At 37.2% G+C, this 23,812-nt stretch overlaps 2 protein-coding genes across 3 annotated transcripts in view; both read left to right on the top strand.

Moving 5' to 3' along the window:
• The window catches only part of setd4 (SET domain containing 4), a 493,820-nt gene that overhangs the window by 82,389 nt on the left and 387,619 nt on the right, over positions 1-23,812 (top strand). The window lies entirely within an intron of this gene.
• Positions 6,254-23,686, top strand: pknox1.2 (pbx/knotted 1 homeobox 1.2). 2 transcript variants are annotated; one of them, XR_014530312.1, is made up of 12 exons: positions 6,270-6,383; positions 7,672-7,758; positions 12,340-12,503; positions 12,639-12,810; positions 14,222-14,395; positions 15,196-15,310; positions 15,527-15,624; positions 16,360-16,488; positions 17,541-17,617; positions 18,611-18,774; positions 19,192-21,744; positions 22,010-23,686. XR_014530312.1 is itself a non-coding variant. In XM_083521807.1 (11 exons), exons 2-11 carry the CDS (start codon positions 7,705-7,707, stop codon positions 19,392-19,394), a joined length of 1,350 nt encoding a protein of 449 aa, XP_083377933.1. In that variant the 5' UTR covers positions 6,254-6,383; positions 7,672-7,704; the 3' UTR covers positions 19,395-19,996. The 2 variants fall into 2 exon arrangements, 1 of the variants encoding a protein (XP_083377933.1); XM_083521807.1 differs by lacking the exon at positions 22,010-23,686 and having other exon boundaries at positions 6,254-6,383; positions 19,192-19,996.

Genomic DNA, 23,812 nt, shown 5'->3' with positions numbered 1-23,812 from the left:
TGATTCATCTTCACGATCATGTTCTCTATTGACAATGATCTTGTTTATAACTTCAGTCACCGCATGCAAACTTGTGTTAACCATGGACAATCGACTTTCCTTTTCTTCTCACATTGTTAATCTAACACACTCATGTCGAGTTTACTGCATCAGGAGAATTTGTCTGTCCAGACAGACCACTCAGGTGCTCATCCACCTTTAAATTACATTAGCAGCTTGGAGCCGCTGGGATTTGACCTCATGATCATGTAATCACAATTCCAGTGTCTTAACCACTGACCTACCACTTCCCCTACTGTTCAGTCCCTTGTCAACTCAAGGCTGGACTACTGCAACTCGCTCCTGACAGGTCTGCCTTGGAAAGACATTCAACGTTCTGGAACTAATCCAGAATGCGGCAACATTTTCAACTTCCTATACCTTCTCACGCCTCCAAAAATTGCCTCACGACCAATTTTCTCTCCCAGCAGGGGAATGAAAGTCAGTAGGAGTAAGAGAGAGTACATGTGTGTAAATGAGAGGGAGGGCAGTGAAGTGGTGCGGTTGCAGGGAGAAGAGGTGGAGAAGGTGGAGGAGTTCAGGTACCTGGGGTCAACAGTGCAAAGTAATGGAGAGTGTGTTAGAGAAGTGAAGAAAAGAGTGCAGGCAGGGTGGAGTGGGTGGAGAAGAGTGGCAGGAGTGATTTGTGATAGTAGGGTATCTGCAAGAATGAAAGTGAAAGTTTATAGGTCTGTGGTGAGACCTGCGATATTGTATGGATTAGAGACAGTGGCATTGAGTAAAAGACAGGAGATGGAGCTGGAGGTAGCAGAGCTAAAGATGTTGAGGTTTTCGTTGGGAGAGACAATGATGGACAGGATTAGAAATGAGTTTATAAGAGGGACAGTGCATGTAGGACGTTTTGAAGACAAGGTGAGGGAGGCGAGATTGAGATGGTTTGGACATGTGCAGAGGAGGGACATGGGGTATATCAGTAGGAGAATTCAGAGGATGAAGCCATCAGAAAGGAGGAAATTTGGTCCGCTGTGGCGACCCCTAATGGGAGAAGCCGAAAGAAGAAGAAGAAAATAACAAATGTGATTACAGTAAATGTAAATAAGTTAATGTAATATGTGTAATCATTTACAGTTGCTGTTACTGTTATTCTGATGACGTGTTTTACCACTTCTGCGATTTAAACATGGACAAAGAGCAAAAATGTTATCGTAGAAAAACTGGGCGAATCTGCCACAGAGACTTTTGACGTAAGACGATGCTGCAATGAGTTGCTTGAGGTGTTTTAAATAGTGCTTGAAGAGGTGGAAGAACATCGTTGGATCTTTAAACGAGCTCAACCAACAAAAATTGCTAAGCCATTCGGCAACTTATGCATGGTGTGATCATCAGTGAACAATCCACATGATCTCACTTCCGTGCTCACTCCAGCCAGATTTTGCTCCTGTGAACTTCGCAATCTCCCTGAAGGTGAAGATCCAGTTTGAAGGTTGCCGTTCTGTGAAGATCCAGTGTGAATAGCAGAATGTGCTTGACATGCTTTATAAAGAAGACTTCAAGTACATTTTCCAGAAGTGGCAGGAATGCTGGGAGCGCTTTATTGCATTGCAAGGGGACTATTTTGAAGGTGATAGTGTGTAAACATAGATAGATAAAGTACTTTCTTGTAAACAGAGCTAGTACATATATATATATATATAAAGTTCATTCAGTATTATAAGCATTTCAGACATAGCAGCTCTTAGCACCGAAGCTTTTCATCCCAAGAAGCCAATCAGATATACAAGCATAAGTAAGTTAATGTGACTCTGTTGAATGATGTTCAATAAGCACATTAGAGCTGTCTAATGCTATGCTTTATTGATAGTCATAAATACTTGAATAACATCTGTCTGTTCTCTTTACTGTAGAAAAACCAATACCGTAAATGATATTGCCAATCTCTTACTGCAAAGGGCCGGAAAGGCTAAAGACAGTCATCACTTGCTAACTAGAGAAGTCGCTTTAAAAACTGGCACAAAGACTGCATCAAATTCTATGGTCCTACTTCTGCTAACATCAACACTGTAGCAGGCAAGAAACCTGGAATAAAAACAGTACCTTAACATTCAGTCCCCACTTTCCGTGCAACAGTGAATAAATGCATGGGCAATTTATTTGAAACAACCACACCTGTGAAAAAAAGGTGGCAAGACAGTCCATAAACCTTTAGTCACCAAAGATAACCTGTGTACCAAAGCATCTGCATCATCAGAAGTGTCTCCACCTGTCTCCATCTCATTCAGTGTTACACTAGAAGACATGACAGAAGGTTTGCATCTCTCCAACAGTTTCAATAATGAAGTACCTATCATGCAATATCTGAATCTGGCCCTGCTCTTTCTCCTGAGACTTACTTCAAGATCCATCCTACTGCTGACACAGTGAAACTCTCGACAAGCAAAGTCCTGTCCTGACTCCTGACCTGTCTATCAAAAGATCTTCCAAACCATCTCCTTTTGTAAATAGTTCTAGAGAAGCTCCACCTCCTAATGGAGATATATAAACCATTCGTGACCCTAAAGGTGAAACATTCGCTAGAACTCAGTCAGTTTCTAAGGTAAATGATATAATGCCTATGCAAGAAGGTGCTCTGGAGGGAAAATTGGAAGGACAAAGAGAATATGTGCCCCATTGACCACATCAGAAGTGAATAGTTCCCAAACTAAAGGCATTGCTCCAACACTCTTACCAACTGGGGAGATCAACAATGCAACCAGATTTGCTGTTCAAGATCTTGGCAGCTTATAATCACCAACGACTCCAAACATCTCTATAGTCTCTGCCTGTACCACACGTTTCTTACAGACCCCTAAAAAAGAGACTATCTGTCATAAACTTATTCCTGAAGTAGAAACTGGCTGTGCAGAAACAGTCTACAGGCTTCTCTTTACCGAACATAACGTACCACCGGTGGCTCCAAATAAAGATTTTGCAATTCAAGTAGTTGTTGCTGAGGAAGTTGCGGTTTTCACGATTCAGCCAAAAATAATGAATGCCTCAACAGAAAAGGGCCCAGATGCCACACCAGAGACTGTTGTAAGTTTAATGAGGTCTAATCCAGCCAATGCTGATTCAGCAGAAGATGGACTGAAGACAAAAGGCGTACACAGCGTTCAAGAGGTTTTAGACGGTACTTCACATGGTCTTTTTGGACCATTATGTTTAGACCACTGTACATGTTAAAGATGAACAAGTGCATAAAACAGACCTGCTTCAGCATTACTCACTTTTTATTAAAAACACAGAAGCAGCTTTATTAATTTTTTTAACAATAATAGGAATGATTTAATTATTAATTGGGCAGATAATGTATTATTATTACTTTTTTAATCAATCGGCATCGGCAATTATTAAAGATTATTAGACAGGCGCATGTGACACAACAAGCGGTGCGTGTACGTTCTGCGTTTGCGTGAAAGAACATAACTCTCTCATACCAACAGGTGGCAGTAGTGTGTATTCAGCTGAATATATAAAACAGTGTTTACACCTGCCGCGATCATTACTAGCGGATTCGTGTAGCATTTTTCAGTCATAAATGCTAAGTTACAAAGAGTAAAGCAGGAATTTTTCTCGTGTGCTCATTTGCTTATTCTTATTATTCGTACTTTATCTTGCCTTAAATATTTCTTATGATGCTACTTTTGGAGAGAGAATAACAATAATATTATAATAATATATATATTATAAATATTATAATAATGCTATGGAAACATAGCAAAAGATCCATTTGGATTCCTGATGATTTCCGTAATTAAAAAAATCATAATCACATTTAAACATTTCGGGAATATTTTGTCTTGTCTTTCAATAATTTAAGGTTATTTTCTAACTTAAAAATGTGCAATTAAGTCGACAATTATGCGATTAATCCCAATTACATATTTTAATTGATTGACACACACACACACACACACACACATATATATATATATATATATATATATATATATATATATATATATATATATATATATATATATATATATATATATATATATATATATATATATATTTATATAAATAAAACCATTTAAATATCTTCAAGTACTCAAGGGACAATACTATAAAAGTGAAGCTTGGATATATTTTAGAGTCAATGTGCAGCTTGTATAAAAGTACAGATTTACTGTCCTCTGAAAATAATTCACCATACAGACCCATACAGATTTGTATATCTTGTCTTAGAGCAGGTGCTTTGAGTTCAATTCTCTCATAATGAACACTGGATGTTCAACATGGCACCTTGTGGCAAAGAACTCTGAGGATTTAAGAAATTGGAATAGTTGCTCTTCACATACATGGGCTCGGCTATAAGACGATCAGTAACACCCTGAAACTGAGCTACTCCCTTCAGAAACTGGGCCGAACGGCAGTTTTCCAAAATGAAAAAAAAAAAGAACCACAAACACATCGCGAATATGACAACTGTCTTACTGAGGAAGCAGAAGGTGAAGGTGATAGAGAGGCCTAATATGTCTCCATACCTATGACAATAATGGCTGTATGTTTAATTATTTTCAGAGAACAGTAAATCTGTACTGCTATACAAGCTGCACGTTGACTACTCTAAAATATATCCGAGTCTTATTTCTATAGTATTGTCCCTTGAAAAAATATACTAAAATATTTGGACTTATTTAAGAATTTATATTGGGTCTTATTTAAAATTTTTTATATTTTTGTCATTTTCAAATGCTTTAGGATAATGTCTATTTGGCTTTTAGCTGTACAGTAACAAATCAGAATTTATGTTTTTGTATATCGTGGCACTATTAATAACCCAGTATATTTTGTTTTCTTCGCACCTTTAGCACAGCTGGACCCGATACAGAAGCTCTTCTCAGATAAGATCTGTGAATTCTTCGCCAAGAGCAAGTATGCACAGCTATATTTGCATGCAATGGAAAAACACACCTGCACCCTTTTCTTTCATTCATATTAACCACATGGTAAAACACTCCCATCGAATGTTGTTTCAGCACATCATTTCTTTCAGTTTTCTTAACAGCTAATTTCTTTGCCATGTGCCCCAGGGACTGTGATGGTCTGCTTGATGATGGGCCAGAATATGAGAAAGCATTTTTGGAGGAATTAACAAAGCTTCAAAAACTGTAATGGGGATCTGTCATCATTCCTCATCAGATTTTGAGTTCTCAGGTGGGTGACAATTATTTTTTTGTGTTAAATAAATACTATATATATATATATATATATATATATATATATATATATATATATATATATATATATATATATATATATATATATATATGCTGTAGAGCATGTACAACATGTCTTCTTTCCCCTCAGAGCCTGTGTGGGGACAAAATTGACAACAAATAAATGTCAACTGTCTCAGCATGTCATCTAAATCTATAAATACTTTGTAATAAGATTTTGTATTATTGTTGTGATTATTTTAGGAATATTGGGAACTTTGACTGACACTGCTCAACTATGCAAAGTGTGGAAAATAAAAAAAAATCTGAATTATTATATTGGATAAATTGATCTTTATACTTATAGCTAGCTTTGTCATGAACTACATAGAGTTAAATAAAACAAATTACAAGATAAAATCTATAAAATAATATCATGAAATTCACAAGACAACATCAACAAAAAGGACTTGAGTTCAACAAGGATGTGTTTTAATATTTTTCACTATAATTACCTTGTGTTTTAATGATTTTACGGCAGTTTTGATAACAATTTACATTTCAATTTACACATGTACACTTTGTTACCATAGATAGGTAGATAAATAGCATATTTACATACGTATATATATTTAAATTATACATAAATTAATATTATTCAATTAATAGTATTATATATCAATTATAATAATTTTGTTATTATTATATATTATAATATTTATTCATTAATATATTCAGATATATATAATTGTGTGTATTTCTATAATAATATAATATAATAAGTATTTCTGCTGAATAAATCTATAAAAAAAATAATGCCATGATTTTAAAAGGTGTGAAGGACAAAAAAAATGTCACTACTTTATTTTTCTTTTAGGAGTATTTTTTTTTTTAAGATTCTAAATAAATAAAACCCGCCTGTGCGAAACATAAGACATCAAAAATATTTTGTAAAAAAAAAAAAAGGATTTATATGAAAGGGTGTAAAAACTTTCGCGTCCTCCTCAGTGCGCGTTCTCGGGGGGGGGCGAGAACCTTTTATTTCCGCGAGGCGCGCAGTCTCCTCCCACCTCGTGAATATTCATGAGCTGAGCGGCCTGCGTGCCGTGCGTGGTGACGCAACGCAACAACTGCGGGTCCCGATTGCTGCAGCCGCTTGTCATTGTGACGAAGATTGGCACTAAGGTAAGCTGTCACTCAAAATCTTCTTTTTTTACTCCCTATCAATCAGGCAATCTGGGCTTCACGCTGTAAATGCTCCAGGCGTGCGCATAGTAACGCGGCTCCCCGAGGGGAGAAGGGTGGCCAGGGTCCGCTTTTTTCCCCCCTATTTCGGTGTTAGGGGGAGAAAAAAAAATACCATGGCGTTTTTTTCGGCAGCGGATTTCAGTCCTGAAGAAGGACCCGAGCAGATCGAGCGAGGCCCAGCTTTCCTTTTTTTTCTACAATGATCTTCACTGGTAGTGCGAATCGCGCGAGCCTGTAGGGAGGGATATACTCCGCAGTCCCTACATTTGATTGATAGGCAATGGGCAGGTTTTTATTTCCGGAAAAAGAAACAGATCCAAACAGCCGGGACTCTTGTTTACATAGTGGGCGAAAACGTTTTTAACTCATGCGGATCAAATCACTTTTATTTCGCTAAATTTTTTTATTATCATTATTCATTTTAATCAGCCCGAAATTGTTTAAAGTAGCACCCTAAATTAAACCTAAATGGTTTAATTATTAAACATAATACAAAAGTAAACTATTGGTTAACCGTTTTTTTTTTTAATTATTAATTATTTATTTATTTTGAAACCGCGAAAGCCGCATACTTGTGTTCTACACAGTGCGCTAGAGTAGTGCGCTCCTGGAGGGGCAGGTTTTGTCCTGATCCGTACTGTTTAGTACAGAAGTGCGCACTGGACAGGAACATGTTTAGAGGAAAGAAACATGGCGGCTCTGGTGTTACAGAAGAAAGGGAAATAGGGCTGCATAACGGATACATAGCGTCGTATCGTTTCGCTTACGATTCAACACGCTGACGATTCGATATTTGATTTATATTGTCAAGTTTTTAGAAGTAATTTTTTTTTACAAATGACCAAGTATTATTTTCTTAATGACTGCGCTACTGCAGTACTGGCACACGAAGGCAGTTTCCTAGTGGAACCAGTCATCTGCTCTAATTGCGCAATTATCAAATAAAACAACACACCAGACCATTATTATATCTTCCACACTTTGCTTTGAGAGTTCAGTGACCCTTCATGAACCCATCTTAGGTTTCCTCCAAGCACGCCGTGTTCTACATTTAGAAACACTTCCAGGGACTCGTGTCACAGGTTTTAGATGTGAACTGGGCTGCCATCAGTGTTTATCATGTAATGCCATGTTCTTATGGTTTTATACTTTAATGTATTTGCTGAAATTAATAAATGAAAGCATAAAAAAAGAAACAATAAAGCATTGTGTGTGTGTGTGTTAGAATGCTCCTGCCTTGGCAGCAGCAACAGTAACTATGATGACGTCACCATCGTCGGTGTCCATGGAGGAGTTTCAGGAGGCTCAACAGGTGAGGAGCAGCATGACTCCATCAGCCATGCTGCTGATAATCCTCAGCATTATAATAAGCAGGGTTGGGCAAAGATACATAAAAATGTATTTCAAAATAAACTACAGAATACTTTCAATAAATCAAAGTAAACTATGCCATACAGCAGGCACACCATGTATCAAAATAAACTACTGTATTTTTGTTATTGTAAAATTACTAAAGATTATTTCACAAATAATGTTTAAAAGCAACAGCTTTTTTCTGGATGACTCATGCAATAAACCTGATTTTCACAACCAGTTAACAGATCAATTATTTAGATCGATTTCCCCGTGATCTTCCAGATGAAGGTTAGTTTTAAAGTAACCAACAGTTTAATGTTGAACAGTTTGTGAATGACTCATAATTGCATCCTAATTAATTTACTTGGTGTTTGGTAACGAAGGGCAACTGCACATCAGGAACACTCAATAACAAACAAGTCATTCATAAGAAGACGACTGACGCACCTGTATTCATAGCAACTAGTTTCTATCTAATTAATCATTTGATTGTTATTTATAAATATAATATATTATGTGTCAGGCTGGCATTTATACAATGTTATGCAAAATTATGATCCTACTAAACAGCTACTTTTAACGATTGGGGTACAATATTCGGCAATCAAAATATTTATTTATTTATCATTGGACACGTATTTGAAAGCTGGTATTCTGCACGTTTCTTACCTTTACCACGTTCTTCCATATGGATCAGTTTTCTCTTCTGATCGCAACAAGTCTGGGTAAACTGCTGAGTAGGCAACAATCAGAGGCCATATTTTTATGGCATAATGTCGACTTCTTACTAAGTATTTGACTATTTTAAAACTACAGAAATTCAGAACACTAAAGTATTTTCATACAAAATATGAAGCCATTTTCATCCACTCTATCAAATAAAAATGTCAAAATCCTATTTTATATTAGAGGTACATATTTGAAATACATGTATTATAAATACTGCCCATCCCTGATAATAAACATAAGTCCAAAATGCATACAAATGAACAAAGAACCTCAAAGTCAGAGTCCTTCCGGTGTTTCCATTAGGCTTCCATTAATTTTGCTCTAAGGAGAGGTTTTCATCTATCCACTCTGCCATAAAGCCCAGATTGGTCAAATTCTGCTCTGAAGGTTTTTTCTTCTGGAACTTTCTTCCATCCCCACACAAGATCTCCAGAGCTCAGTCAGAGTGACCATTGGATTCATTGTCACCTCTCTTACTAAAGCCCTTCTCCACCGGTTGCTCAGTTTGACCGGGCGACCAGCTCTTAAAAGAGTTCTGGCTGTGCCACATTTTTATCTATTTAGGAATTATGGAGGCCACTGTGCTCCTGGAACTCTTAAGTGCAGCAACATTTTTTTTTGTAACCTTCTGTAGATCTGTGCCTTGCAACAATCCTGTCTCTGAGCTCTGCAGGCAGTTCCTTTGACCTCATAGCTTGGTTTTTGCTTTGATATGCATCGTCAACTGTGAGGCTTTCTATAGAGAGGAGTGTGCCTTTCCAAATCATGTCCAATTAATTTAATTTACCACAGGTGGATTTCAGTTGTGGTGTAGAAAAAAATCTCAGGAACGATCAAGACAATTGGGACGCAACTGAGCTAAATTTTAAGTGTTGTCGAAACGGTGTGAATACTTATGCACGTGATATTTAACTACATGAATCCATTTCTTTTTAGTAAGCTTTTTTTTTTTTTTTTATCCTGGTCATGGTTATGATGCAGCTGGATTATGCCCTTAATGAGACACGAGTGCATCTTGCACAGACACATTCAAACTTTTATTAAAATGTAGATGCCAGACCTTTGCCAGTTCAAATGTTGTTTTGTGAGAACAGGGAGTTCCTGCATATAAACTTCACCCAGAGTGTAAACCAAACCCAAGATCAAATCAGGAATTATGGAGCTGTTAGGCAGGAACACCATGCTGCCTGGTGTTAGCACAGCAATTATTAAATAGCATCACAGATTAAACAGCTTACAATGAGTGAAACAAACGAGACTAGTCCAGAGTTTAGGAGTGGGATGAGGAAAAACTTCTATGACCAGATGAGTTGTGATGGATCTTAGCAATTAATAAATAACCTGCTTTAGCTTAACTGCTTGAGATTGGTTATACTGTTTCAGAAGATCAGCAATATCAATTATATGATATTAAACTTAATAGGCACCCAACGCCTTTAATAATGTGATGAAACTTTCTGTTTCTGGTTAGAATGCACCAGTGAATTTATTATTATTTTTTTTGTAGCATGAAAATCACTATCCCCTCGCATCTATGATCTGAGATGAGCTTAATGCTAATGTGTATATGTTAAATTAAAAATAATCATTCAGCCCTGGAGAATGGCCCATGGCTACATGGCATAATATTGCTGCATGGGTATTTTATGAATGCCGTATCAGGGCAATAATTAGGATAATCATGGGAATAACTGTGGAACTCCAACCACAGTGGTCAGTGATAAAAAGACAACTCTCCATCATATAATTTATAACTCTTTTTTTACTCAGTGCCATTGTTGCTCCCTTTCACATGCCTTTAATCACATGATCCTGGTTGAACATGAGAGTTGATCATTTTAAGATGCTTTACTAGAGATCCTGATTAGGCGATCATGTTTTGCTGTCCAGTAACATGAAAGATGTTTCAGAAATAATTTTGGGGTCGCTGCTAAGTTCAACTGAGTTGTTGTATTCATTTGTGATTAGACATGGGGAAAAATCAGGAACATCACAGAAACTCATTGTCAATTTTTCAAAGTGTGAAATACAGTTACATTTATAATAAATTCAATATTGTGCCACAAAGTATAGGTATCCTTTCAGTTATTAATAAGCTTATTATTTTATGCTAACTGAGCTTACATTAGTAACAGGGCTAATGCCCATACTGCATGTACTCTAGAGTAGTCATGATGACAGCCGACCCTGATTGGAACCGTTATCGTAGATATTTGTTACTCGGTTTATGCTATATGCAGGTATACAGTTTATTCACTTACTAGATATGTTCAGACTTGGTGCCAGTAACAGTAGTGTAACACAAATGATCACTTTTTAGCCATGATAAGCAGAACAGCATCTCTCTAAGAATGCCAAATGTGTCAAACCTTGAGGAGGTGAATAGTTTAAAATGGCTGGAAAGGTCAGGTGTCCAAATACTTTTGTTCATGAAATGTAAGTTTCGGTGATTTGACATCAAACAGTGTTTTATGAATCATACAGTGGAGACCGAATACTAAAACAGTTATTCAGTATTGTTAGGTAATACTTATTTGCTTACAGTCGTGGCCAAAATTGTTGGCACTCCTGAAATTTTTCCAGAAAATCAAGTATTTCTCACAGAAAAGTATTGCAATAACACATATTTTTTTCCTTTTGTGTGTATTGGAACAAAACAAAAAAAGAGAGGGTAAAATAAAGCTAATTTGACTTAATGTCACACAACACTCCAAAAATGGGCTGGACAAAATTATTGTATGTCAGGTTTCAGATACTATGTGGAACCCACTGTACAATGGGCTTAACAACCATTTGCGAGATTACAATCAAGGTGTTTAAAAAAAGCTTGCTTTGAAAAGCACCATTCTGTGCTCTCGGCCCATGTAACTGTACAACACAAAGCAGCTTTTCATTCCTGACCCTGTGATATAGAGGTTTTAATTATTTATTTATTTCGAAGCTATTTATTTACTATGTTTGTGTTTTAGCATGAAGCATCTCCAGCTTGAAATTTATGCTCCGATTTTAAGTCCTGAAGACATCATACGTGTGCGCTTGACCAAAAGAAGTGCTCAAAGCCATGGTGCATTTAAAAATCATTGACACCTTTTTTAAATGAGCCAAAAACTATTTGTATAAAAAAAAAAAGTTGCATACGTTAATATTGAGGTTTGGAAAGAAATAAAGGAATATAGTAAATAAAGGGAAAAATAGAATGATGTAGCATTGTAGCATGTAGAAAAAGATTTGATTCCCTAAGGAATAAATTCAAGGTTACACTAAAATGATATTTCCTTTGTTAAATCTATACGTGGGGAATTGGATCCAAGAGCACACAAGGTACAGTGTTTATATTGCATAAGTTCAACCATAAGGTTGTGGGTTTAAATTCCGAAAACAAAAAACTATATACATGGATAGTAAATAGATCAAGCTATAACTAACAATCTTTATAATAACAAACTATCACTTTAACTTAAGGGGAAAGCATCTATCAAATAATGAAACATAAATTCACTGGGAAAAATAGTGTTCTTGTGTACATGTGTGTGAGTAAAAATCATGTTCCTCCTTAGGCGCTTATCCTTGAACGTAAGCACCCCCCTTTTGTCACGCCTATTTTTTTGTATAGTTTTGCCAATGAAAGATGTGCTGTGTTTTCTTTTACAAGGACGAGAAACGTGACGACCTGCTAGCATCATCACACGTCATTCAACACACTACAACATTTGAATTTTTCCCTGTATCCTCTCTCTCTCTCTCTCTCTCTCTCTCTCTCTCTCTCTCTCTCTCTCTCTCTCTCTCTGTCTGTATGTCTTCTGCTTAGATGCAGGAGGAGGAGCACTCAGTAGGAGAAACAGATGAAAGGTTGGACGAGCAAGAGGAGAGAGAGGAGGAGGAGGAGGAGGAGGAGGAGGAGGAGGAGGAGAGCGGCTTGATGCCAGCTGACCCCCAGACACCCATGGAGGCCCAAAAAGCCGGCATTTACAGGTGAAGCTCTATTATCTCACTTTCTCCTATTCTGTCATTGTGTGTCTTTTCAGTTAACTCTTAGACACAAATGTTTGTGTGTGTGTGTGTGTGTGTGTGTGTGTGTGTGTGTGTGTGTGTGTGTGTGTGTGACAGGCATCCCCTGTTCCCCCTGCTGGCACTTTTGTTTGAGAAGTGTGAGCAGTCCACTCAGCGCTCCGAGTGTGTGACGTCGGCCAGCTTCGACATGGACATCCAGAACTTTGTGCGGAGTCAGGATAAAGAGAGCAAGTCTTTCTTCAGTGAGGACCCTGAGCTCGACAGCCTGGTGAGGAATCTTCATTACGCTCCGATCTGCCCCACCATACACAATGTATCATTTGTTAATTATTATCACAAGATTAGATTGCGGTTATGATGATCTGGGTTTGGGTTAAATAATACAGATCATTCTTATATTAACGGTACAACAACATGCCTTTATTTCTCATATGATGCAGCAGTAATGATTTAGAGCAAAAATAAGACAAGACAAGCCTAATTACACCAGGCCGCTATCCAGTGGACAAATGAATGATGGGATTTTATGGGCCTGTTAGCTTACACTGCTTGTGTAAGTGCATTTTAATGGTCAGGAGAAAGTCAGGTATTTAATATCCAACTTTATTGCAGTAGAATTTAAAGGATATAGCTTGTACCTTATACTAGACGGTATTTAGGGCATAAAGGATTATACCATTCTGTTTATTCATTTATTAATATTTTGACTCAGTCAAATGGTTACTATATATATATAAATTAAGTCTCATATAGTAAATTATATTAATACAGATTAATATTTAAATCTAACGTATAAAGTTGTATAACATGCCGCTCTTTTTATCTTTATTATCTTTTTAATCATAGACTACAAATCAGCTTTGCGTTGATGGTAGTAGGTTGTATTATTTCCCCCCCCCAAAATAAATTAAGCCTGATGAAAACTGCCCCTTTAAATCCAGACATGTCTTATTGGACACTAAAGACTTATAAATGCTTTCCTACTAAATGGTGAAAGACCCTCTAAATGTGATCTCTGTTAAACAAACCTGACCATTAAACATGTATCAGTGCACTGTAATACTCTTAAGACAGTAGAGAAGGCTTTTACTCAGACAATACATATTTAGGAATCTCTTTCAAATTGTATCTTCAAAGAAAATCCTAGAATTCTTACTGGGTATTAAAATGACAGTCCTTAAAGCTGTTAATTGCAGCTTTTATCATAAAAATGCTTCTAGACCAAACAACAACAACAACAACAACAAAAAAGAGTACGTTATAGTTTTTCTTTTGAGTAGGAGGTATTTTTTATTGTAAAACACACATACACCTAATTTGTACAATTATTACTTTATTGTTTTGTTTGTTTTTAACTACATTGAATTTACTTTTGCTGTGGCAACTCAATAGGAAAGGGTAAGGGTGCATTAGATAAAACTGCCCAATCATCATTTGCTCTTGTACTTCTGTAAAGATCTTTTCCATTGTACATCCTTGTATCTTTTCTCATACAAGACTGAAAGCAGTAAGAGCTTGTAAGCTCAGCCATTTGGGAATTGTAGGCCTTTCTCAGTGGTTGTAAGAGAGGACATTATCATCAAAACAGCTGCCAAAGGCTGAAATAGGAACTCAAGCTGCTACGCCGTGTCACTGTTGAGACTAATGGAGTCTTTGTACTTTACAATGATTTTAAACAGATGGTGAAGGCAATTCAGGTGTTGCGTATCCACCTGCTGGAGCTGGAGAAAGTGAGCGACCTGTGTAAAGACTTCTGCAGTCGCTATATCGCCTGTCTGAAGACTAAAATGAACAGCGAGACTCTACTGAGCAGCACTGATCCGGCCAGTCCATATTCACCTACACAAGCTCAGGTACACACACAGTCTCATACACCCACACGGCATAACGTACTGTAAACATATGCTACATATACCGAAATTACATATTTGTATTAGTTGAAAATCTAGTTTTAATGAAAAACTAACCAGAAAACAGAACTTTATAGATAAGACAGTGCTTAATATTAATGGTGTTAATAAATATTGAAGATTCATGTAATTACTCAGATATTTTAAAAGAGTAAAAGATGATGAAGTGACGAAGATGGACAGGATTAAAAATGGGTTTATTAGAGGGACTGTGCTGGTAGTACGTTTTAGAGACAAGGTGATAGAGGATCTATTGAGATAGTAAGAATCTAAGTAGAAGAATGCTGAGGATGGAGCCTGCAGGCAGGAGGAAAACAGGAAGGCCAAGGAGGTTTATGGATGTGGTGAGGGAAGACATGAAAGTGGTTGGTTTGAAGGAGGCAGATGTAGAAGATGGAGAGGTGGATGATGGAGACGGACGATCCACTGTGGGGACCCCTAACGGGAGTAGCTGAAAGAAGAAGTTGGTTAGAAATGGGAATTGTAATATTTGGTTTAAATTTTATTTTATTTATTTGGACCATCATTGAACTCCACCCTATTTTTGTTAGAAAGACAACCCAGAACAAAACTCTTTGCTGCAGATTCAAATTGCAGTTCACCTCACAGCCAGCAGGAGACTCATAAAAAAAAAAAATACAAACCACATCTTTAATGTTTAAAGTACAAAAAGCTCCTTTAACACATAATTATTCACTAAGGTGTTTAAAGGGTTTTCTTTGTGTGTGCATGTGGCATCTTAGACGCCTAGCTCTTTCTCTGGGGCTGTGAGTCCGCAGGGGATCGTAGTACCAACATCTGCTTTACAACAGGGCAGCCTCACTGTGACGGCGGTAAACCCTACACAAGTAATGTCAGGTATGTTTTTAAGCAGACACACTGCTAGTGTTAACATGTCCTTCATACATCACTAAGTTGTAACTATGTACCATATTGTACTGAATTTCTATCAGGTTTGTGTTTAGCATGTATTTCTGTGCTGTGTGCTGTGTGTGTGTGTGTGTGTGTGTGTGTGTGTGTGTGTGTGTGTGTGTGTGTGTGTGTGTGTGTGTGTGTGTGTGTGTGTGTACCCAGGTGGCACAGTCTATCAGCCTGTAACTGTTGTGACTCCACAAGGCCAGGTGGTTACCCAGGCCCTCTCACCTGGCACAATACGCATTCAGAACTCACAGGTGACACACACAAACACACACACAAGTTTAAAACGTTAGTGTTGTAGTGCCAGAACTACCCCATTTCTGCTGATTGACAGCTAATTTATTGAAAATGGGACCAGGTTAGATCTTAAACCCTCACTCTTAATGTTGATACGATATGTTGCAAAAGTATTGGAACCCCTGACTTTGTGTTTCTTCTCCATACTGTTACCTCAAAGTCAGAGGTCCCTGGATGTGGTATCATTAAACTTTTCCTTCACTTGAACTAGGAGACCCAAACCTGTTCACCATGACAATGCCCTTGTGCACATAGCCAGCTCTATGAAGGTATAACTTATATGGGTTGGAGTGGCCTTTACATGGGATCTTGTGTGGCCTTCTGTAGAGCTCTGACCTCAACCCTATTAAATACCTTTGGGATGAATTGGAACCCTGACTGCCCCCCAGAACTCCTCACTCTATATCAGTATCTGACTTTACTAACACCCTTGTGGTTAAATAATCACAAATCTCTACAAGCACACCCCAAAATCTAGTGGAACATCTTCTCAAAAGAGTTGAGGTTATTATAAGCGCAAATGGGGACTACATGTGGAATAGAACGTTCAAAAAGCACACAAATCTTATAGTAAAGTGTCCACAAACATTTGTCCATATAGTTTGTGTATACACTCACGTTCCCTTATACACCCTCTTTCACAGACATATAAACACAACTTTTAAGCAATTTCCAAATGTTTGTTTTCTCAGCTCCAACTGCAGCTAAATCAGGATCTCGGCTTCCTGAGTCAAGACGAAAACTCGTCTAAGACCAAGCGGGGCATTCTGCCCAAGCACGCCACCAGCGTCATGCGTTCTTGGCTCTTTCAGCACATCGGGGTGAGGAAATGCATGTACACTCATTTATATGGGAATGTGATATTTAGTAGAATAAAAATGTCAATGGAGGAGATGCAAAAATCTGGTTGGTTCCAGTTAACCAGAGGACTCAGGACATCTTTTAATCCTAGTTATTATTATATTGGTTTATTTTTCTTTCAATAGTATTTTAATTTAAATAATCATGTTAATGGTAATTTTCCTTATTTCAAGTGTTTATTGCTAATTGGATCAGACAAATAATAATCTAATAATAATAGTAATCTTGAAAGTACATTGAAAATGTATTAGGCTTATATTAGTTATACAAAAATCTCATAAGAAATATCAGGCTTAGCAATATTCAAGATATTTTCGCTTGCAGTAAACGCTTACACTAAAGTGTTTGTTTTTTCCTCTCACACATGACGGTGTAATAAATCAAATGTTTTTGTCACATTCAGACTCATCTGGCAAAAGAAAAGCTCACCAGAATAGGTCATGACTGGGTGTAAAATGAAAGGAGAGTTAAGAAAGGTTTGAGATGGGGATGACAGACACATGATGGCTGGAAGCAGGCATTCACACATGGCCGTACACCACACACACACACACACACACACACACACACACACACACACGTCAGCTCCCTCATCTGACTAGCCGGTTGGAGGAGCTAACGAAAGGTCATCAGTGATGAGGAGATCAGGCGTGTGATTGAGTGTCATCTCACAGTAAGACATTGTTCTAATGAGGCTGCGGCTGACACGCACCGCACAGCTCACAGTTAATGGGGCAATGATTGCAGGTACGCGTACGGTTTCAAATTCTTGCAAACGGTCCGATCCGCTGGTGGAATTTCTCTCACTAACTCAATAGATCACTATCTTTTAATTGATATTCTGAACATTCATACTGATTTGTTGATACAAATTCGAATAATGAGGGAGGGTATAAATTAAGAAATGACGGAACAGAAACAAGGACAGAATGTTTATATTAAGACACATTGAGTGAGGTGGACTTATGGACAAAACGACATTATTCTAAATGCATAAATGTTTGTCTCTCAGCATCCATACCCTACAGAAGAAGAGAAGAAGCAGATTGCGCTCCAAACTAATCTCACCTTGCTACAAGTTAACAACTGGTGAGTTAAAGTCCACCAATACAAAAAGTTTGCATTTTCACTGCAAAAGTTTTGGTTTAGTTTAAAAGAAAAGAAGAAGACTTGTGTAATCTCTGTTTTCTTTTTGTGGCTGTTTCCTTTTTTTCAGTACCACATCTTTTATTATGGTGCATTTAAATAATCTCTTGTTGACACTCAGAGAAGAAAGGTTGCATTCGTCATTAGCGATAACACCTTCGTATAACAGAGTTTTGCATAAGACAAGATTGCCCTGTTCTCACCAAAACGAATTCTCCACACTGGAATTCCAAAACCACTTTAAACTAAAATTGCAGCACAGACACGAGAGCCAAAATGCTGTTTTTCTTTTTTTTATATAACTTCCGGATAAAGCGTAAAGGTCCTCTCAATTATTACAAACACAGTTTTTATAAAATTTCTTCACATTTGAACAGACACTTTTTGGAAAAAAGTTTGCAGACACCTGATCCTAAGATTTATTTGTGCTTCTTAAACATCCCATTCCACATTTACTCCCTATTTGCTGTTGTAATAGCCTCCACTCTTCAAGAACGACGTTCCACTAGATGTTGTGTTGAGGTCAGATTTTCAATAGCAGGCCACTCAAGATCTTCCACTCCAACCCATGTAAAATATATTTTAATGGAGCTGGTTCTGTGCACATTGACAATGTCATGCTGGAACAGATTTGGATCTGTTCAGGTAAAAGGAATATTTATGCATCCAAATGCACCCAAAGAAATCCTACACAATTGTGTGCTTCCAACTTTGTGGTAAAAGTTGCCAGTTATGGCTGAAAAAGTCAGAAACTTTTGTCTACAGTGTGTGTATACTTCTTCTTTTAAATATTTAATATTAAGATACTGAATCTGATCTTTATTACAACAAAACACAAACCTGACACTTATCAAATTATTGTTAATTAATACATTGCGATTATTCCTGTCTCACTGGTCATTTTAATTGGTTAAACCGTCATTCCTAAATTCTCAGGTTTATAAATGCACGAAGGCGGATCCTGCAGCCGATGTTGGACGCCAGTTCCTCAGAGGCTCCTAAGAACAAGAAGAAAACACCACAGACTCGTCCACTTCAGCGCTTCTGGCCAGACTCACTTGCTTCCACGGTCTCCCAGCAACAGGTTACCATGGAAGATGGTATGTTTTAGCTTATAGTTATTAATAAAAAATTTGATATTTACAGCTGAGGATAGGAGTTCTTTGGTCTTTAAAAAAAAAAATTTAACAATTAAAGCTGTTTGAAAGTGTTTCTAAATTTTTTTAATGTTATAATTAATAATATTGCTATGCAATGAGTCTGTCTAGGTTATTTATTTCAGTCTACAGTTTAGATTTTTCTGACCCTGAAGAAAACCCAGGAGGAATGAGTCGTTTTAAAATAAAAGTTGGAAAGGGAGAATACACAATAGTGTTTTCAGTGAGTTTGCAAATAAAAATGACCCATTTTTATCATTTAAAAAGGACATTCGCTTCACAAACCGCTCCTTTAATTTGCCCTATTAATGTACACACATTGTGAATGAATGTTGATTCGAACACTGTTGATGTGCTCAGGTACCATGGTATCAGTCAGCATGGTTACAGGAGAGGACGGGTTGCAGACGTTGTCGTCAGACGGAGCGACCCTGGCCATGCAGCAGGTGATGATGGGAGGCCACAGCGAGGATGACGAAGACGACGATGAAGAAGACGAAGAGGACAATCTATCCCACTCTGACATGACCAGGCTAGGTCTGGAAACCAGCGATTCACTGTAGGAATGAGAAATTAGATTCACACACACACACACACACACGCTCGCACGCACGCACGCACTCTGCCAGGGATGCCGAGAGACACATTAAAGGATATTGTTAAAGAGCTAAAAAAAAAAAAAAATGAAGGAAAAAAACCATAAAATAAAAAGGAATGAAAGAAGGAGAGACATTTTCTCACTGTGCAGTCTAATGCATGATTACGTACTGTATGTCACATATGGACAATCAGGTTGTCAAACATCCTGATGCTTACATCATTTGGAAGGCTCAAAGCCATAAACGCAAAAAAAAAAAAAAGTCATGTACACACACACACACACACACACACACACACACACACACACACACACACACACACACTCTCTCACATACAGACACGCAAATGATAAGCACAATCATATAACGTCTGGGGTTTCTTGCACAGTGAGAATATGCATCAGTTTCATTTCAAAAATCTTTTTGTTTGTTTTCTTTATTCGTTTGTCTGTTCAGCAGCACAAAAGGAAACCTCATGCACTTTTTTTTAGTATGTTACTGTAAACAGCCATGTTGAAAACAGCCAAAAGAAAAGAGAAGAGAAGAAAAGAGAATGCATAGGTCAATGCTGGATGATTTGTCTGTCCTTGTCCTCGTCCCCTTGGATGAGTGTCTCTTGCATGCCTGTGTTTGCATTGTTTTCAGGCACCAGAGAAGTTAAAAACTATTTTTATATTTACACTGCTGATTAATTGGTGCCCCTTTGCTTTGGCTCAGTTTTGCTGTGTTTTTGGTAAAGGACATTTTCTGTTGGCGATGATTTAAAAGTCACTTTTTTTTATATGATGGCCCAGTTTTGGGGGAATTTTGATAAAGCTTCATACCTGACAATACAAAGAAAGAGCTTTTGCTATAGTGACAAGTAAGGGGGGAAAAAAAATACCGGGCCTCCAATGTTTCTTTTTATAAATTGAAACTGGCCTCATTTTTGTCTAATTAAACTGACCAGCACTTCTGCTACAGCCGTAGTCTCTAGGAAAACCAACACACATTAAATGTGACAGTTAATTAATTACAGTACCTTCCCACTCTGAGTTACAATACTGTTTTCCACACCGTTGTTGAGTTTTTCTTCCAGAACCACATGTGATTAATAAATGTGACCCTTGGGAAGTGGTAGCTCAGTGGTTAAGATGTTGGACTTCTGATTGGAAGGTTGTGAGTTCAATTCCCAGCACTACCAAGCTGCAACAGCTGGGCCCTTAAGCAAAGCCTTTAACTGTTAAGTGAATAAATGAGATAAATGTAAGTAATATCTTATGATATGTAATATCAACTATTGCAATGCCTGCCAAAAGTTTGGGTCCTTACGGTCCTCATGGTCCTTACCTCTAGGTAATCAAATGCTATGAACTATTGTGACCAAACAAATATATAAATATACAGATGTAAAAATCTATGTAAATTTTTAGCATGAATTATAGCTTTAAACATTTTTGCCATGTGCACAGTTTGTTTCTTCAAACATTCAGCTGAAATATTTACTTCTTGTAATACTTGCCACATGTGTTCTTCACTAGCGGGAGATTTCTTTCCGGCTTTGTGATCCAGTTCATCCCAGAGCAGCTCAATAGGATTTGGGTGCAGTGACTAGGCAGGTCTTTCTATAATAAATAACACTCCAGCTGACTGTTTGCTTTCTAAATAACACTTACAATATTGGAAATATTCAAAATATGCTTTGGGTCATTGTCTTGTTGTATGGTGAAGTTGGTTCCAGTAAAATACAGTCCAGCAGAACTGCATGGTGTTGAAGTATGGAATGGTTGCCATGTTGGTTCAGGATTCCTTTCACCCAGAATTCACTTCACCCGGAAGTCTCCAAAATTCACTGCTCCAAAACAAACCCAAACCTTTAAGCTTTCACCTCTATGTTTGACTGTGGATGTGAGGTAGACTAAGAACATCTCTCCTGTTCAACGCCTTACAGAAGTTCTACTGTTAGATCCAAAAATGTTACATCTGTCCACAGAAGTTACTTCTAGTCATTCACTGTCCAGTTCTTGTATGGTGTGGCTTTTTTCCTCGTTGTTATATAAAGTTTTATATATAAACATATGCAAAACAACTAGGAGTTTCCAATCTTTTGTTGACAGGCATTGTACATAATTGATATTCTACTGGGATTTGTCTAATACTCCTTAACATCTACTAATCTGATTTAAAAATTTTATTTTCAATTTCATAAAATTATAATAATCTAAAATGCTTATAGCCTGGCAGCAAATTTCGATAGCTCTCTACATGGATACATAAATTAGACTTAAGTCGATATCTTTTAGACTTAACTCTGCTCTATGCTATATTTTAAGAAGTAATTAAATTAATTTATTTTGGCTTCTCCCGTTAGGGGTCGCCACAGCGGACCATCCGCATGTTTGATTTGGCACGTTTTTACAATGGATGCCCTTCCTAACGCAACCCTCCCCATTTATCCGGGCTTGGGACCAGCACTAAGGCTTGTGCAACCCTAATGGCTGGGGTTGGTTCCCTGACCGGGGATCGAACCCGGGCCGCAGCGGTGAGAGCGCCACATCCTAACCACTAGACCACCAGGGGACCTGCTATCTTTTAAGAAGTAATTTATTTATATAAAATTATAAGATTTGTATGTATTACGTACTATGCACCTACTATGTACTTTTTATTTCCCCTCCACACATATACCATATACAGGAGCTGTTTGTAATTTTAGAGCCCACTGCTGCATGTGAGCTGCATGCAAATTGCAAATGCAGATTTAAACCAGTTGAAAAACTGAGTGATTCTGTTCCAGTGGAGGGGCGGAGCTTATTTCTGGGCCAGAATATTTTTTTTAAACAGAATCATAAAACAAATTAAAGCATATTGGGATCCCTTGCATTTCAATATTTTTAATTACCTTTTTTTGTAAGGAGGAATTTAAACAAAAATTTTACTTAAAAAATTACAAACTTCTTTATGTGTTGAGGAGAAAGAAAAAGTACATTCTTAAGTACATAGTACATAATATATCAAATTCTTCTGGAATCATTTTTTACAACAAAATAGAAACGTAACAGCAAATGTATATCCATCACAACTAAATAAAAAAAAAAAAGTAAGCCGTATTTGGCAAATCTTTTCATTTTCTCAATCTTTAATCATTTTTTCTGCATTGCAGTAGAGGAGGTACTGCAAGAAAAGCAAGCACTCATCAGCTCCAGGTTATACTTTCTTGCTCTTTTACTGCTAAAAGCCATTCATGTGCTGGAGGCAGGGAAAGTCGACAAAGTTGTGGTAAAAACAGAATCAGAATTACATTGTTTTTTTATTTTATCAAATACGATTTCAAAATGGGAAGCTGGTACATTTTTTAGGATGCATATCATAAACAGTCCATAAGATTCAGATCTAATCGAGGTTCTTGATTAAAAACAAAATCACCTTTTCTATATTTATCTCCATTATTGCAATGAAACATTTCGTACCTTTTTTCCACCACACCTGAGCTAAGACAATTAGTGTTTTGAGTATGTAAAGATTTATTGCATGGGTTTGTACTTTATTGCTGTAAAGAAATAATAATAAAAAAAAAATACACTATTATTTCCAAGCATTGTTATACTTTACAGTAGAAAACATGTAGGCCTACAGACAATGTGTGAAGTTGCACAATGTACACTAAAAAGAAAAAAATGTACAGTCGGCCAGTTTTGAGTTTCTTAAATCCTTCACTCCTGGTATGCTCCATATCACTTTCAATAAAACTGTAGCCGATATATATATTTTTTCGTTCTTGTTGTTGTTGTTCTAGTTGCCGTTTTTTGACTGCATCTTGCCAAATCTTACCATTTTATTTTCTGAAATTCTTCTGTTTGTATGAGATTTCTTGGATTGAGTTTTTTGTTTTGTTTTTAGATTTTCTCTTAGGCTTTGTAATGACCGTGTGGACTAATTTTTTCAGCGGTTGCTGTGTGTGGTGAAAAGATCAGCACTGATCTGACCTTAGTTTTGCATGGTGGATTTCCACATGCTGCATGTTTCCGTTCTGAGCTTTACAAACCGAACACCTCACCTGAATATGCGATGCTAACAGGACTTGGCTAACAACGAATGAATATGATTACAATGGGCATAATGCTAATGTGCCCCTAATAGCCTTCATTTATTATTAGAAACATTTTTCAGGTGAAATTGAAAATTGAACTCTTTTTAAGCCACTCGAGCTGCTTTTCACACTCGTGCTCATGTTTGCCTTTCTCTGTTTTTTAATAAACTCAATCATTGAGTAAAGAGCCTTTGCTCGTTGTTTATTTTGATGGTTTACAGTTTATAGTTGAAAAGAAAAAGAAAAAAAAGCATGGCTATTCACTTAAAAAAAAAAAAAAAAAAGGTCCAAAAACACAAGATTACTTTTCTAT

The sequence above is a fragment of the Silurus aristotelis genome (assembly GCF_946808225.1).
Source record: "Silurus aristotelis genome assembly, chromosome: 20".
In the NCBI taxonomy this organism is placed as follows: domain Eukaryota; kingdom Metazoa; phylum Chordata; class Actinopteri; order Siluriformes; family Siluridae; genus Silurus; species Silurus aristotelis.
The sequence above is the reverse complement of the archived record's forward strand: the minus strand, read 5'-3'. Positions and strand labels throughout refer to the sequence as shown.